We start from the raw sequence: 16,714 nt of genomic DNA on the forward strand, positions 1-16,714 counted from the left end.
AGGTCATGAGATCAAGCTCCACACTGAGTGGGGAGCTTGCTTAAGATTCTCTCTCTCCCTCGGCTGCATTCTCTCTCTCTCAAAAAAAATGTGTTTTTTCTGAATTGTAGTCTTACGTGGTGCCATTTGTCTATATTTAAGGCAGTTATAAGAAAGTGTCCTAAGAAAGTGTTTCATTTCTTATAAGGCCATCATAATGGATGTTCCCTTCATTGCATAGGGCCCCATAAATGAGCACTTCCAAGAGAAACTCCCGATTCTACTTTGAATCCCAAATTTCTGTATGTCTTCTTTTTCTTTTTGGAGTGGGAGGGGGAGGAGGGAGAGAGAGAGAGATTGAGAATCTCAAGCAGGCTCTACACTTGGTTCAGAGCTCAACGTGGGCCTCAGTCTCACAACCTTGAGATCATGACCTGAACCGAAATCAAGAGACATTTAACGGACTGAGTCACCAGGTGCTCCTGTACTTCTTCTTTAAAAAAAAAAAAAAAAAAAAAAGATTTAATTCAATTCCAGTTAGTTAACATACAGTGTAATATTATTTTCAGGCATAGAATTAAGTAACTCAACACCTATATATAACATCTGCTGCTTATTACAACAAGTATCCTCCTAAATCCCCTTTACCTATTTAACCCATCCCTCTACATACCTTCCCTCTGGTAACATCAGTTTGTTTTCTAAAATTAAGAGTCTGGGGGTGCCTGGGTGTTGTACAATCACTGAGTTCTACTCCAGAAACCAATATTGCACTGTATGTTAACTAAAATTTAAATAAAAAAATTTTAAAAAGAGTCTGTTTCTTGGCTTGTCTCTTTTCACCCCATGTTCATTTGTTTTGTTTCTTAAATTTCTTTAAATTTCTTAAATTCCACATATGAGTGAAATCATATGGTATTTGTCTTTCTCTGACTGACTTATTTTGCTCAGCATTATACTCTTTAGCTCCATCCACATCACTGCAAGTGGCAAGATTTCATTCTTCTTTTTTATGTCTGAGTGATATCTAATAGTAAATCAATCTCTCTCTCTCATATCTATATCTATATCAATATCGATATCTATAGATCTATAGATATAGATATAGATATATATCTCACATATTCTGTATCCATTCATCAATTGATACATCTGGGCTCTTTCCATAATTTGGCTATTGTTGATAATGGTGCTATAAACATCAGGGTGCATGTATCACTTTGAATTAGTATTTTTGTATTCTTTGGATAAATACCTAGTAGTACAATTGCTGGATGGTAGGGCAGTTCTATTTTTATCTTTTTGAGGAAAATCCATACTGTTTTTCAGAGTGGCTGTATCAGATCTACCTCGGGAGGTAAGTAAAATCCCAAATAACCTAACCTTACATTTAAAGAAGCTAGTAAAAGAACAACAAGTGAAGCTTAAATCCAGCAGAAGAAGGAAAATAATACAGACAAGAGCAGAAATAGATGATATCAAAACTGAAAAAAAAAATAGAATAGCTCAATGAAACCAGGAGCTGGTTCTTTGAAGAAATTAATAAAATTGATAAACCCCTAGCCAGACTTGCCAAAAAGAGAAAGGACCCATATAAATAAAGTCACAAATGAGAGAGGAGAACTAACAACTAACACCACAGAAATACAAGGAATCCTAAGACATTATTATGAAAAACTATATGCCAACAAACTGGACAATCTAGAAAAAATGGATAATTCCTAGAAACATATACATTACCAGAACTGAAATAGGGAGAAATAGAAAACTTGAACAGACTGATAACCAGCAAAGAAATTGAATCAGTAATCAAAAAATATCCCCCAAACCAAAATGTCCAAGGCTAGATAGCTTCACAGGGGAATTCTACCAAACATTTTAAGAAGAGTCAATACCTATTCTTCTCAAACTATTCAAAAAAAAAAAAAAAAAAAAGAAGGAAGGAAGGGAGGGTGGGAGAGAGAGAGAGAGAGAGGAAGAAAAGAAGGAAGGAAAGAAGGAACGAATGAACAAAAGAAATAAAGAAAAGGAAAACAAATCCATTCTGAGGTCAGCATTGCCCTGATACCAAAACCAGATTAAAATGCCACTAAAAAAAGAGAACTACAGGCCAATATCTCTGATGAACATGGATGCAAAAATTTTCAATGAAATACTAGCAAACTGAATCCAACAGTACCTTACCCTAAAAAAATCATTCACCACTCAATTGGGACTTATTCCTGGGCTGCAAGGGTACTTCAATATCTGTACTTCCCCTCCCAGTTTACATTTATCTCACATACAATGTCAATAGAGTATTTAGTTATGTTTCCCTTTTCATGTTCACTGCTAGGAAGCTTAGATTCAAACTTGTTGATGACCCAGAACAAATATTTAGCCATTATAGTATACATTTGGGGCTTCATTTAGTATCCTCTCATTTTTTTCTTCTCTCATCCTGCTTTTTATCTATCTATGCTCCTTTGTTGCATTTTATCTAATTAATAAGCATCCTTAAATCTTTTCTGGAACTTGGGGATACAGATAAATATTAAGTTCATAAAAAATGTATTTTTTTAAAGATTTTATTTATTTGTCAGAGAGAGAGAGAGAGAACAATCAGGGGGAGCAGCAGACAGAGGGAGAGGGAAAAGTAGGCTCCCTGCTGAGCAAGGACCCTGATGGGGTACTTGATCCCAATACCCTGGGATCATGACCTGAGCCAAAAGCAGATGCTTAACTGACTGAGCCACCCAGGTACCCCACAAATATAATAAAGCTTGTATCTATTTTTACAAATCCATTTGGTATCCTGGCTTACTTGTACCCTTCCAAATACCATTCTTAGAAATACTTTTAGTTATCAACTTTTCTTGTTTTAAGTAGCAGCATAAGAAAATGTGGTAAGCGGGGAGGAGTCAAGATGGTGGAGAAGTAGCAGGCTGAGACTACTTCAGCTAGCCGGAGATCAGCTAGATTAGCTTATCTAAAGATTGCAAACACCTGAAAATCCATCGGCAGATCGAAGAGAAGAAGAACAGCAATTCTGGAAACAGAAAAACAACCACTTTCTGAAAGGTAGGACCGGCGGAGAAGTGAATCCAAAGCGACGGGAAGATAGACCATGGGGGGAGGGGCCGGCTCCCGGCAAGCGGAGGAGCAATGGCGCACAAAATCAGGACTTTTAAAAGTCTGTTCCGCTGAGGGACATCGCTCCAGAGGCTAAACCGGGGCAAAGCCCACGAGGGGTCAGCGTGGCCTCAGGTCCCGCAGGGTCACAGAAGGATCGGGGGTGTCTGAGTGTCGCAGAGCTTGCGGGTATTGGAACGGGAAAGCCGGCTACAGAGACAGAGCCGACAGTAAGCTCTCAGCTCGGTGTTACCTTGAACCGGTCGCAGGCTTGGTGAGCTCGGAGCGCGGCCGGAGGTCAGGCAGACGGGAGTAACTGGGCGCTGTTCTCTGAGGGCGCACTGAGGAGTGGGGCCCTGGGCTCTCGGCTCCTCTGGGCCGGAGACCATGAGGCCGCCATTTGTATTCCCGTCCTCCGGAACTCTAAGGAAAGCGCTCAGGGAACAAAAGCTCCTGAAAGCAAACCCGAGCGGATTACTCACCCTGGCCCCAGGTAAGGGCGGTGTAATTCCGCCTGGGGCAAAGACACTTGAGAATCACTACAACAGGCCCCTCCCCCAGAAGATCAACAAGAAATCCAGCCGAGACCAAGTTCACCTACCAAGGAGTGCGGTTTCAATACCAAGGAGAGCAGCAGAATTCCAGAGGAGGAGAAAGCAAAGCATGGGGCACCAGATGTCGTTCTCGACCCGCAAGAACGACCCGCAGACGAGGTTGAGTGGCAAACTTCTTTATTGTCAGTCTTCTACATATCTTGATCCGGGAACCCCGCTCCTCAAATTAAGCCCCTTATTATAGTATCAGTAGTTACAAATGCCCAATCACCATATCACGCGATTCACCTAAACACCAATCAGAAGGATTACTAGTGACCTTATCCATGAGCATGTGAGATGCTCGTGAGCACCTACGTGACTCCATAGGTTTCTATTGTTCTACAGATCTTGTGCCCTTCCCAAAACTACAAGTTAATCCTATACCCTCCTTGTGACTCCAGGCATTGAACGTGCGTCGTCGTCCATGAGCGCACCCATTATCTTTGGGTTAAACATTCACAGCCCCTCCTCCTCAGGCATATCCATCTACGTGACTCCCAGCTCCTGCTGCATGGCTCCCCACATCACTCATGGCTTTTTCCCTGTTATTTTTTTTAGTCTTGCAGTTAATCTAATTTTTTTCTTTTTCATTTTTTTTTTTCTCGCCTTCTGGTAAATTTTTTTTTAACTTTTACCTTTTTCTTTTTTAACGTTTTTTAACTAGTTTATCCAATATATATATTTTTTCTTTTTTATATTTTTCTTATTTTTTTTTTTTTAATTCTTTTCTTTTCTATTTTTTTTCTTTTTTCTTTTTTTTTCTTTCTTCCTTTTTGAACCTCTTTTTATCCCCTTTCTCCCCCCTCATGATTTGGGATCTCTTCTAATTTGGTTAAAGCATATTTTCCTGGGGTTGTTGCCACCCTTTTAGTATTTTACTTGCTCCTTCATATACTCTTATCTGGACAAAATGACAAGACGGAAGAATTCAACACAAAAAAAAGAACAAGAGGCAGTACCGAAGGCTAGGGACCTAATCAATACAGACATTGGTAATATGTCAGATCTAGAGTTCAGAATGACAATTCTCAAGGTTCTAGCCGGGCTCGAAAAAGGCATGGAAGATATTAGAGAAACCCTCTCGAGAGATATAAAAGCCCTTTCTGGAGAAATAAAAAAACTAAAATCTAACCAAGTTGAAATCAAAAAAGCTATCAATGAGGTGCAATAAAAAATGGAGGCTCTCACTGCTAGGATAAATGAGGCAGAAGAAAGAATTAGTGATATAGAAGACCAAATGACAGAGAATAAAGAAGCTGAGCAAAAGAGAGACAAACAGCTACTGGACCACGAGGGGAGAATTCGAGAGATAAGTGACACCATAAGACGAAACAACATTAGAATAATTGGGATTCCAGAAGAAGAAGAAAGAGAGAGGGGAGCAGAAGGTATACTGGAGAGAATTATTGGGGAGAATTTCCCCAATATGGCAAAGGGAACGAGCATCAAAATTCAGGAGGTTCAGAGAACACCCCTCAAAATCAATAAGAATAGGCCCACACCCCGTCACCTAATAGTAAAATTTACAAGTCTCAGTGACAAAGAGAAAATCCTGAAAGCAGCCCGGGAAAAGAAGTCTGTAACATACAATGGTAAAAATATTAGATTGGCAGCTGACTTATCCACAGAGACCTGGCAGGCCAGAAAGAGCTGGCATGATATTTTCAGAGCACTAAACGAGAAAAACATGCAGCCAAGAATACTATATCCAGCTAGGCTATCATTGAAAATAGAAGGAGAGATTAAAAGCTTCCAGGACAAACAAAAACTGAAAGAATTTGCAAACACCAAACCAACTCTACAGGAAATATTGAAAGGGGTCCTCTAAACAAAGAGAGAGCCTACAAGTGGTAGATCAGAAAGGAACAGAGACCATATACAGTAACAGTCCCCTTACAGGCAATACAATGGCACTAAATTCATATCTCTCAATAGTTACCCTGAATGTTAATGGGCTAAATGCCCCAATCAAAAGACACAGGGTATCAGAATGGATAAAAAACCAAAACCCATCTATATGTTGCCTACAAGAAACTCATTTTAGACCCGAAGACACCTCCAGATTTAAAGTGAGGGGGTGGAAAAGAATTTACCATGCTAATGGACATCAGAAGAAAGCAGGAGTGGCAATCCTTATATCAGATCAATTAGATTTTAAGCCAAAGACTATAATAAGAGATGAGTAAGAACACTATATCATACTCAAAGGGTCTGTCCAACAAGAAGATTTAACAATTTTAAATATCTATGCCCCTAACATGGGAGCAGCCAACTATATAAACCAATTAATAACAAAATCAAAGAAACACATCAACAATAATACAATAATAGTAGGGCACTTTAACACTCCCCTCACTGAAATGGACAGATCATCCAAGCAAAAGATCAGCAAGGAAATAAAGGCCTTAAACGACACACTGGACCAGATGGACATCACATATATATTCAGAACATTTCATCCCAAAGCAACAGAATACACATTCTTCTCTAGTGCACATGGAACATTCTCCAGAATAGATCACATCCTCGGTCCTAAATCAGGACTCAACCGGTATCAAAAGATTGGGATCATTCCCTGCATATTTTCAGACCACAATGCTCTAAAGATAGAACTCAACCACAAAAGGAAGTTTGAAAAGAACCCAAATACATGGAGACTAAACAGCATCCTTCTAAAGAATGAATGGGTCAACCAGGAAATTAAAGAAGAATTGAAAAAAATCATGGAAACAAATGATAATGAAAATACAATGGTTCAAAATCTGTGGGAATCAACAAAGGCAGTCCTGAGAGGAAAATATATAGCGGTACAAGCCTTTCTCAAGAAACAAGAAAGGTCTCAGGTACACAACCTCACCCTACACCTAAAGGAGCTGGAGAAAGAACAAGAAAGAAACCCTAAGCCCAGCAGGAGAAGAGAAATCATAAAGATCAGAGCAGAAATCAATGAAATAGAAACCAAAAAAACAATAGAACAAATCAACAAAACTATGAGTTGGTTCTTTGAAAGAATTAATAAAATTGATAAACCCCTGGCCCGACTTATCAAAAAGAAAAGAGAAAGGACCCAAATAAATAAAATCATGAATGAAAGAGGAGAGATCACAACTAACACCAAAGAAATACAAACTATTATAAGAACATACTATGAGCAATTCTACGCCAATAAATTTGAAAATCTGGAAGAAATGTATGCATTCCTAGAAACATATAAACTACCACAACTGAACCAGGAAGAAATAGAAAGCCTGAACAGACTCATAACCAGTAAGGAGATTGAAACAGTCATTAAAAATCTTCAAACAAACAAAAGCCCAGGGCCAGACTGCTTCCCAGGGGAATTCTACCAAACATTTAAAGAAGAACTAATTCCTATTCTCCTGAAACTGTTCCAAAAAATAGAAATGGAAGGAAAACTTCCAAACTCATTTTATGAGGCCAGCATCACCTTGATCCCAAAACCAGACAAGGATCCCATCAAAAAAGAGAGCTATAGACCAAAATCCTTGATGAACACAGGTGTGAAAATACTCAACAAAATACTAGCCAATAGGATTCAACAGCACATTAAAAGGATTATTCACCACGACCAAGTGGGATTTATTCCAGGGCTGCAAGGTTGGTTCAACATCCGCAAATCAGTCAATGTGATACAACACATCAATAAAAGAAAGAACAAGAACCATATGATACTCTCAATAGATGCTGAAAAAGCATTTGACAAAGTACAGCATCCCTTCCTGATCAAAACTCTTCAGAGTGTAGGGATAGAGGGCACATACCTCAATATCATCAAAGCCATCTATGAAAAACCCACCGCAAATATCATTCTCAATGGAGAAAAACTGAAAGCTTTCCCACTAAGTTCAGGAACACGGCAGGGATGTCCATTATCAGCACTGCTATTCAACATAGTACTAGAGGTCCTAGCCTCAGTAATCAGACAACAAAAGGAAATTAAAGGCATCCAAATTGGCAAAGAAGAAGTCAAATTATCACTCTTCACAGATGATATGATACTATATGTGGAAAACCCAAAAGACTCCACTCCAAAACTGCTAGAACTTATACAGGAATTCTGTAAAGTGTCAGGATATAAAATCAATGCACAGAAATCAGTTGCATTTCTCTACACCAACAGCAAGACAGAAGAAAGAGAAATTAAGGAGTCCATCCCATTTACAATTGCACCCAAAACCATAAGATACCTAGGAATAAACCTAACCAAAGAGGCACAGAATCTATACTCAGAAAACTATAAAGTACTCATGAAAGAAATTGAGGAAGACACAAAGAAATGGAAAAATGTTCCATGCTCATGGATTGGAAGAATAAATATTGTGAAAATGTCTATGCTACCTAAAGCAATCTACACATTTAATGCAATTCCTATCAAAGTACCATCCATCTTTTTCAAAGAAATGGAACAAATAATCCTAAAATTTATATGGAACCAGAAAAGACCTCGAATAGCCAAAGGGATATTGAAAAAGAAAGCCAACGTTGGTGGCATCACAATTCTGGACTTCAAGCTCTATTACAAAGCTGTCATCATCAAGACAGCATGGTACTGGCACAAAAGCAGACACATAGATCAATGGAACAAAATAGAGAGCCCAGAAATAGACCCTCAACTCTATGGTCAACTAATCTTTGACAAAGCAGGAAAGAATGTCCAATGGAAAAAAGACAGCCTCTTCAATAAATGGTGCTGGGAAAATTGGACAGCCACATGCAGAAAAATGAAATTGGACCATTTCCTTACACCACACACAAAAATAGACTCAAAATGGATGAAGGACCTCAATGTGCGAAAGGAATCCATCACAATCCTTGAGGAGAACACAGGCAGCAACCTCTTCGACCTCAGCCGCAGCAACATCTTCCTAGGAACAACGCCAAAGGCAAGGGAAGCAAGGGCAAAAATGAACTATTGGGATTTCATCAAGATCAAAAGCTTTGCACAGCAAAGGAAACAGTCAACAAAATCAAAAGACAACTGACAGAATGGGAGAAGATATTTGCAAACGACATATCAGATAAAGGACTAGTGTCCAGAATCTATAAAGAATGTATCAAACTCAATACCCAAAGAACAAATAATCCAATCAAGAAATGGGCAGAGGACATGAACAGACATTTCTGCAAAGAAGACATCCAGATGGCCAATAGACACATGAAAAAGTGCTCCATATCACTCGGCATCAGGGAAATACAAATCAAAACCACAATGAGATATCACCTCACACCAGTCAGAATGGCTAAAATAAACAAGTCAGGAAATGACAGATGCTGGCGAGGATGCGGAGAAAGGGGAACCCTCCTACACTGTTGGTGGGAATGCAAGCTGGTGCAGCCACTCTGGAAAACAGCATGGAGGTTCCTCAAAGTGTTGAAAATAGAACTTCCCTATGACCCAGCAATTGCACTATTGGGTATTTACCCTAAAGATACAAACGTAGTGATCCAAAGGGGCACATGCACCCGAATGTTTATAGCAGCAATGTCCACAATAGCCAAACTATGGAAAGAACCTAGATGTCCATCAACAGATGAATGGATCAAGAAGATGTGGTATATATACACAATGGAATACTATGCAGCCATCAAAAGAAATGAAATCTTGCCATTTGCGACAACATGGATGGAACTAGAGTGTATCATGCTTAGTGAAATAAGTCAAGCAGAGAAAGACAACTATCATATGATCTCCCTGATATGAGGAAGTGGTGATGCAACATGGGGGCTTAAGTGGGTAGGAGAAGAATAAATGAAACAAGATGGGATTGGGAGGGAGACAAACCATAAGTGACTCTTAATCTCACAAAACAAACTGAGGGTTGCTGGGGGGAGGGGGTTTGGGAGAAGAGGGTGGGATTATGGACATTGGGGAGGGTATGTGCTTTGTTGAGTGCTGTGAAGTGTGTAAACCTGGTGATTCACAGACCTGTACCCCTGGGGATGAAAATATATGTTTATAAAAAATAAAAATTAAAAAAAAAAAAAAAGGAAATGTGGTAAGCTTCCTATTCCCAACACCTCTTTTCTGTAGGAAGTCACCAGCAAAGAAAGTAAGGAAAAACAGTCTTAAGTGCCCATTCATGAATGGGAAAGAGATTTAGAGACAAGATGTGCATTGTAAAATACAGTGAAATGGTGAGATGTAGTCTATAGGCTGGTACCACTCTGTGACAAAGAAAGGTATAGAAACCGAGAATAGTATCTAGACAATTTTATAACAACTTGAGAAAGTAGCTGATAATAAATCAGATTTGAATCTGATAATCAAAAAATGTGGATGGGGCACCTGGGTGGTTCAGTTGAGAGTCTGACTTTGGCTCAGGTCATGATCTCAGGGTTCTGGGACTGAGCCCGTGCCCAGCTACGCAGTCAGTGGAAAGTCTGCTTATCCCCTCTCCCTCTACCCCACCCTCCCCGTTTGTGCTCTCTCTGTCTCTCTCTCAAATAAATAAATGAAATCTTTAAAAAAATGTGGATTATATTTGGCATGTGCATTTTTCCCCCTAGCAGTCCCATCTTTATTGAGTCTCAGTCCACACTAGATTAGCAATTAAAAACAGCATCATCATACCAAACTACAACCTAAAAACTGGTCCTTCACAAAAAAATAGTTTGAGAAGCACTGCTTTAAGGTTCTTATCTTACCTTCCCATGGTCACAATCCAGGAAGAGTTGAGCAAACATTTGCCTCCGCATGTCCATTTTTATGACCTCCCGGAATTCATCTGCACAATGACAAAGGTGCTTAAGGAGTTTCTCAAACATTTCACTTTTAAAGTCTGCAATGTGTGAAGAGAGGTACTGCACAGAAAAAGAGCATAAATGAGTTGATTTAAAATAGGCTCTTTACTTGGATTTTTCCAAGGATTCAGTCAATGTACATCAAATTATTGGCTACAATTTTTTCCATATCATTTGCTTGTCACATAGATAAAAGCATCTTCTTGTTAGTACTACTCTACAGCTGTGCTGCAGAGAGAGGTGACCAATACAATCCCCAAAAGCACACACCAGTAAGGCTATTTTTGGAGAAATTCACCTCTGGATCACATCAGCATTATATAGGTCAGACTTTTCACCTCACAGTATGAACTCACAGCAGTTATAAAACATTGCCTGTACATTAATAGTTCTAAAAATTGAATATAGTTTTCTTTTTGATGTATGGCATAGAAGACGATGCTTTTTCCAAGACTAGCTATGTTTAATGATTGGAGTATAAGAAATGGGGATTGTGGATGGTGTGGTGCATAAATAATGAATTCTGGAACACTGAAAGGAAATTAAAAAAAAATGTTTTTTAGAAAAAGGAAAAGAAATATAAATTTGGGTGCCCTACTCTAGACCAACTGAATCAGAAATTCTGGAGTGGGGCTGAGAATCTGTTTTTTTCTAAAAAGCCCTCTGGAAGCAAAATACACTTCTAGCTCTTAACCAGGCTCCTTCCAGTCACAAGTGTGCAGAGTCAGAACAGAAAAAAATATGAGATGTCACATGATCAGAACTGTTGCCCCCAGGATTCTTGGAGAAGGGAAATAATCTTTCTTTTTCCTCTTAAGGAAGAGATGGCATGGGAGGGGAGTGGGGTGGTGTGCAGAGACAAACCATAAGAGACTCTTAATCTCACAAAACAAACTGAGTGTTGCAAGAGGGTATGGGGGGAGGGACAGGATGGCTGGGTGATGGACATTGGGGAGGGTATGTGCTATGGTGAGTGCTGTGAAATGTGTAAGCCTGTTGATTCACAGACCTGTACCCCTGGGGCGAATAATACATTATATGTTAATTAAAAAAAAAGAGACCCCAGCATACTTCCACTGTTATTCTTTCCTTATATCCCAACACTCAGAACTCTTGTGACGTTAGCTAGTGGGGGTACGTGGTTGTGGAACCATGTATGGAAATTCAAGTGGGCTCCAACCAAAGGGACAGGCAGACTTGGGTCTTCTTCCTCCAACTTTTATACATGGTAACTAGAAATAAATCCACCCTGGAGTCAATAAATAAATAAATTAACCTCTGGGTTATTCTTATGTTCACTAAAGGTTAAGAACCACTGAAATAGATGACATGGGACAGCTGTTCTTAATTGTTCCAGAATCCTAAAATCCTATTTAATCCTTAATACATGAATTAAGCTTTTGGGAATTGACCACAAGGCCATTTGAGTTTTCTGGTTGTGGTAATCCTATTAAACCAAGGATTAGTTTAACTGTTTCTCCAAGAGACACTTCAACGTTCTGGATTTAGAGCCTATGGGCTTTCTGAATGACTGTGTTCTCTAAATGTGGGCGATAGGACATGAAGACTACCAGTTGCCAACTAACTACAGATCAAATTCCAAATAGAACAGTAACAGAAGTTTGCCGGTGTCCCTTGTAAAAACAAAGAAAGTGAAAATACAGGGCATTTGTGTTTTCCTATCCTCCCATGGTATAAATCAATTAATATCCACCAATCCTGAAATTATTGCTTAGATTAATTTAAGAATATAATGAACTATGAGTATCCTTCCACTTAATAACTATGTGAACTGCTAACCATTTGAATTGTACTTAATCAAGCTATCTCCGTGTGCTGGGTCCCATTGTGATGAATTCTGGGCTGTTCCTTTCTGACTTGAAAACCAAAATTTTGAGAATATAGTAAATGTCACACTTAACAGCCTGGTATTTACTGTTAAGTTTTACAGCTCTGGGCCATTGGGATTCACACTTATTTAATTGTAGACATACTTGAGAGTTGATGCAGCAGGTAATATAAAAGCAATAGAAAGAAACTGTATTTGGAAATTAACTACTTTAGGTATTAACTTCCAAACTGCATTGGTAAGTCCTGATAGTAATAACATTTTCAGAAACACCCACAAACAAAGACTATAGAATATTGAAATACACAGATTATGCTGGCTATCCATCATTGAAAAAGTGTGTTCATACAGTATTTGGTCAGAAAATTAGAAAAAGTGTGTTCATACAGCATTTGGTCAGAAAATTAGAAAATTAGATTTACAGTCTCAGGGAACTTGTAAAAATAATTAATGCTAATTATATACTCAACAAAGCATAAATATACTTTAAGTCTTTTTATTTTTAAAAGTCAGAACCATTTGCTTAACAAATGAATTGAACAAAGGCCTTACTCAATATCCAATAATAATAAAAATGACAGATTGAAACACATGATTTTTCCCCTGCTGATGAAAGGTAGCTTAGGCAATGTTCTGGTTCAGGTTGGAGTTCACATGTTGAAGGTCTAACCCCTAGTACCCCAAAATGTAACTATATTTTGGGATAGGATCTTTGTCTTTTATTTTTTAAAGATTTTATTCACTTATTTGAGAGAGCGAGCAAGAGAGTGTGCATGAGCAGGGAAGAGTGGCAGAGGCAGAGGGACAAGCAGACTCTCCGCTGAATAGGGAGCCTGACTTAGGGCTCCATCCCAGGACCCCAAGATCATAACTTGAGCCAAAGGCAGACACTTAACCGATTGAGCCACTCAGGTGCCCTTGAGATAAGATCTTTAAAGAGGTAATTAAATTAAAATGAGCTAATTAGGGGGGTCATTAGTTAATACGACCAGTATTCTAATAAGAAGGGGAAATTTGGACACAGACATGTGCAGAAGAAAGACCATGTGAAGGCACAGGGAAAAGATGACCACCTATAAGCCAAGGAGGGGGCCCTCAGAAGAAACCAACCCTGCCAATACCTTGTCTTGGACTTCTAGTCTCCAGACTGTGAGAAATTATGTTCCTGAGGTTTAAGTCACCCAGGACCTTGTTGTGGTAGCCCTAGAAAACTGGCAATTAGGATTTGCTGATCGTTAAACTCGTTTATGTATTTCTTATGGTTAAAGACCACCTATGAAGGCACACACCTTGGAGGATAGTTTACCATAGACCTTCCCATTTCCCTGGTTTAGAATTTGCTCATTTCACCCTAAGGCTTCCTCAGGCAGTGTTCACAGCATATTGCTGCTTCTACCTACACCTCCCCTAAAGTCATCATTCTTCCTTCTTCTGTCCTCCTCTGCCATAGCTCAAAGCACAAGAGAAACAAAATAAGCAGAACAAAACAGCAAAAACTACAAAATGCAAATCACAAATAACAGAATAGAGAGCCACTCGGATACATTCCATTTTGGGGGAAATGCACAGCTTGGGTTGAGCAGAATACATTACAGGAAAGCCACAATCTTTGAGTAATTTTGATGAAGCCTCTCTGCTTAAAATGTCAACTTTGAGCCACATAAGTTTGAAGGCCTCAGACTGTGTGACTGGTATAAAACAACTGAGCATGAGAGACTGATTATCTTGAAGCCGGACCAGTGTGGAGCAAGAACGGACTCAGTCCCAGAGAAGAGAATTCAGGCAGAGACATGGCCCTTATTAACCCCTGCACCGGTTCCTTAGTGTCACAGAATCCACAGTTATATCTGAATCCCACTGAATAGTATTTCTAGTTTTTGCATATAATTATTCCTTTTTTTTTTTTTTTTAATTTGACAGAGAGAGGGAGCACATAGCAGAGGAAGAGGGAGAAGCAGACTCCCAGCTGAGTAAGGAGCCTGATGCGGGCACTTGATCCCAGGACCCTGGGATCATAACCCAAGCCAAAAGCAGACACTTAACCACTGGAGCCACCCAGGCTCCCCTGCATATGATTATTCTTAAGCCCTTAAATAATTCAGATGCAGACTTTAGACAGCTTGAAGCCCAGGCCTGCTGAAGGATGCTCCTGGGAAACTGACCCTCGTTCTACCCAGTCCCACAGTAAACAAGGTGTTAGATTGCTTTCACTTGCCCTGGTGAGCAGGTGGATGTGTGGCCTGCGTCTTCACGATGATCAGGTGGGGGATAAGATCAAAGCAAAACAAGTTCTTCAGTGAGAGTGGCCACCTGCCTCAGGTTGCCTAGGACTTTCCTAGTTTCAGCACTGAGAGTCCCATGTTCTAAGAAACCCCCAGGGTGCGGGCAAACCAGGATGGTTTGAAAATCTAAATCATTGATCCATGCCAATTGTCTAATTCCTGTGGAAAACTTTGGGGAACCTCTGTTTGGAAGCACGCTGTGTTGTGTCCTGCTTTGTATATAACAGGACATCTCTGTGAATATTATATCCTTTGCCTTAAGAGAAACTTTACAGCCTATAACTGCGTGTGAGGCATCTTTCCATTACCATCCCATTGGACAACCACGCATGGGACAAATAGTACAAAGTTCTTATTCTATGGTATGCATTCATCCATTCTCAATCCACTTGTATTTATAGACTCACATGATAAAGACTTTTGTCTGTAATAGATAACTGGGAATGACGATGAACACAAATTACAATTTGAGTCAGGATTCTGGTGCCTAGAGTGAGAAGAACCGATAAGCAGGTTATGCTGCCCTAGAGAATAGTCCTTTAAAAGACTTCACTCTCATTTGAGAAAGCTATACTTTGTTACAACTTTGGAGGCAAGAGTTTGGGGAGTTAACCTTGAAATTACACCAGGCGAGGAATATAACCCAGGCCAGAGCCATCTGATACTATCAACAGAAACAGCAGTATGACAACCTCTGGAGCTCCCAGAGGTAGGGAAAGATGATCTACAAAGATGAGAGATCACCCTCCCTCAGTTCCTCAGTCTGGAGTCTTTGGAATTTCTCCTCTGCTTGAGGCCATCTTTACCCTTCATTCCATAAACTCTGGCCATACTAAAAGTCTTGTATGTAGTTATCACTAGTGGTTTAGAGATAAGAACATTCCTTTCCCTGGTAGTGCATTGTGATGCCTTCTCCAGATGGCATTTTCCACACAGAAATAGTCACTTGTGTTAAGAATTCCATTTCAGGCACATTCAAACCACAGACCCCTGGGGCACCTGGGTGGCTCAGTTGGTTAAGTGTCCAACTGTTGATCTTCGGTCTGCTCTTTTTTTTTTTTTTAAGATTGATTGATTGATTGATTGATTTGAGAGAGAGAGAGAGAGAGAGAGAGAGAATGCACAAGCAGGGGGAGGGGCAGAGGGGGTGGGAAAAGCAGATTCCCCACCGAGCAGAGTGCCTGACACGGGGCTTGATCCTCGGACCCCGGATCATGACCCAAACCGAAGTCAGACACTTAGCCGATTGAGCCACCCAGGCACCCCTCAGCTCAGGTCTTGAACTCAGGATTGTGTGTTCAAGCCCTGCATTGGGCTCCATGATGGGTGTGGAGCCTACTTTAAAAAAATAATACAAAAATAAGATAAACCACAGACCTCAGCCACTATATAAAATATAGCTTCTATTTGGAAAATGGGTTCCAAGTTCAAAACAATGTACAGAAACTTTTTTTTTTCCTTTGGAGAGGAGCACACAGCTATTTGTGGGACTGTCATTTTAAAAATTATGGACATTTTAACAATTCTAGGTAAACTATAAAACACAACTCTGGTACCATTAAATTGCTCCTTTTGCTTATCCTAATATAATCCTAAGACAAAAGTAATCCTATATTTTTTCAGATGAAATATTATGTAGATTTTGAAACCAAACTTCCTGAGTACAAATTTGTCCAGCTTCACTAATTATGACACCTTGTGCAAGTTACTTAACCAATTTGCACCTTAAGTGTCTTCATTTATAAAAATAAAAATAAGGATTACTGGGAGCATTACCTGAGTTAATATATGAATAGCTTAGGACAATACCTGGTCTAAAGGAAATGGTTTATAACTTTTAGGCTTCTTTATCTAAAATGCAATAGAAAAAGAACCTGGCTTTTCTCGATCTTAACTGAAGGTGTGAGTGAAAGTTTTTCTCACTTTCACATCATGAGTACCAATAATTGAAAGAAACTGTAAAATGCTTTTGATTATAAGATATACCCTAACTTCAGAAAAGTTAAAATAAAATAAAATAATATTTCATCTTAGAATAGAAATAAGTTAGTATGTTTTAACTTCATTCTAAGTTAATGTGTACGTAATGCCCATGCAAAATAATTTGATTTAAATAATGAATAATGTAACTTCTT

General features: G+C 39.3%; 1 protein-coding gene across 3 annotated transcripts in view; it reads right to left on the minus strand.

The window, feature by feature from the left end:
- The window catches only part of EFCAB5 (EF-hand calcium binding domain 5), a 165,147-nt gene that overhangs the window by 70,157 nt on the left and 78,276 nt on the right, over nt 1–16,714 (minus strand). For all 3 annotated transcript variants that reach the window (XM_032320090.1, XM_032320089.1, XM_032320091.1), the window contains one exon: nt 10,353–10,508. In XM_032320090.1, coding sequence (XP_032175981.1) covers nt 10,353–10,508 — 156 coding nt within the window. The remainder of the gene's footprint in view (nt 1–10,352; nt 10,509–16,714) is intronic.

Source organism: Mustela erminea, chromosome 18, assembly GCF_009829155.1.
Source record: "Mustela erminea isolate mMusErm1 chromosome 18, mMusErm1.Pri, whole genome shotgun sequence".
Lineage (NCBI taxonomy): Eukaryota > Metazoa > Chordata > Mammalia > Carnivora > Mustelidae > Mustela > Mustela erminea.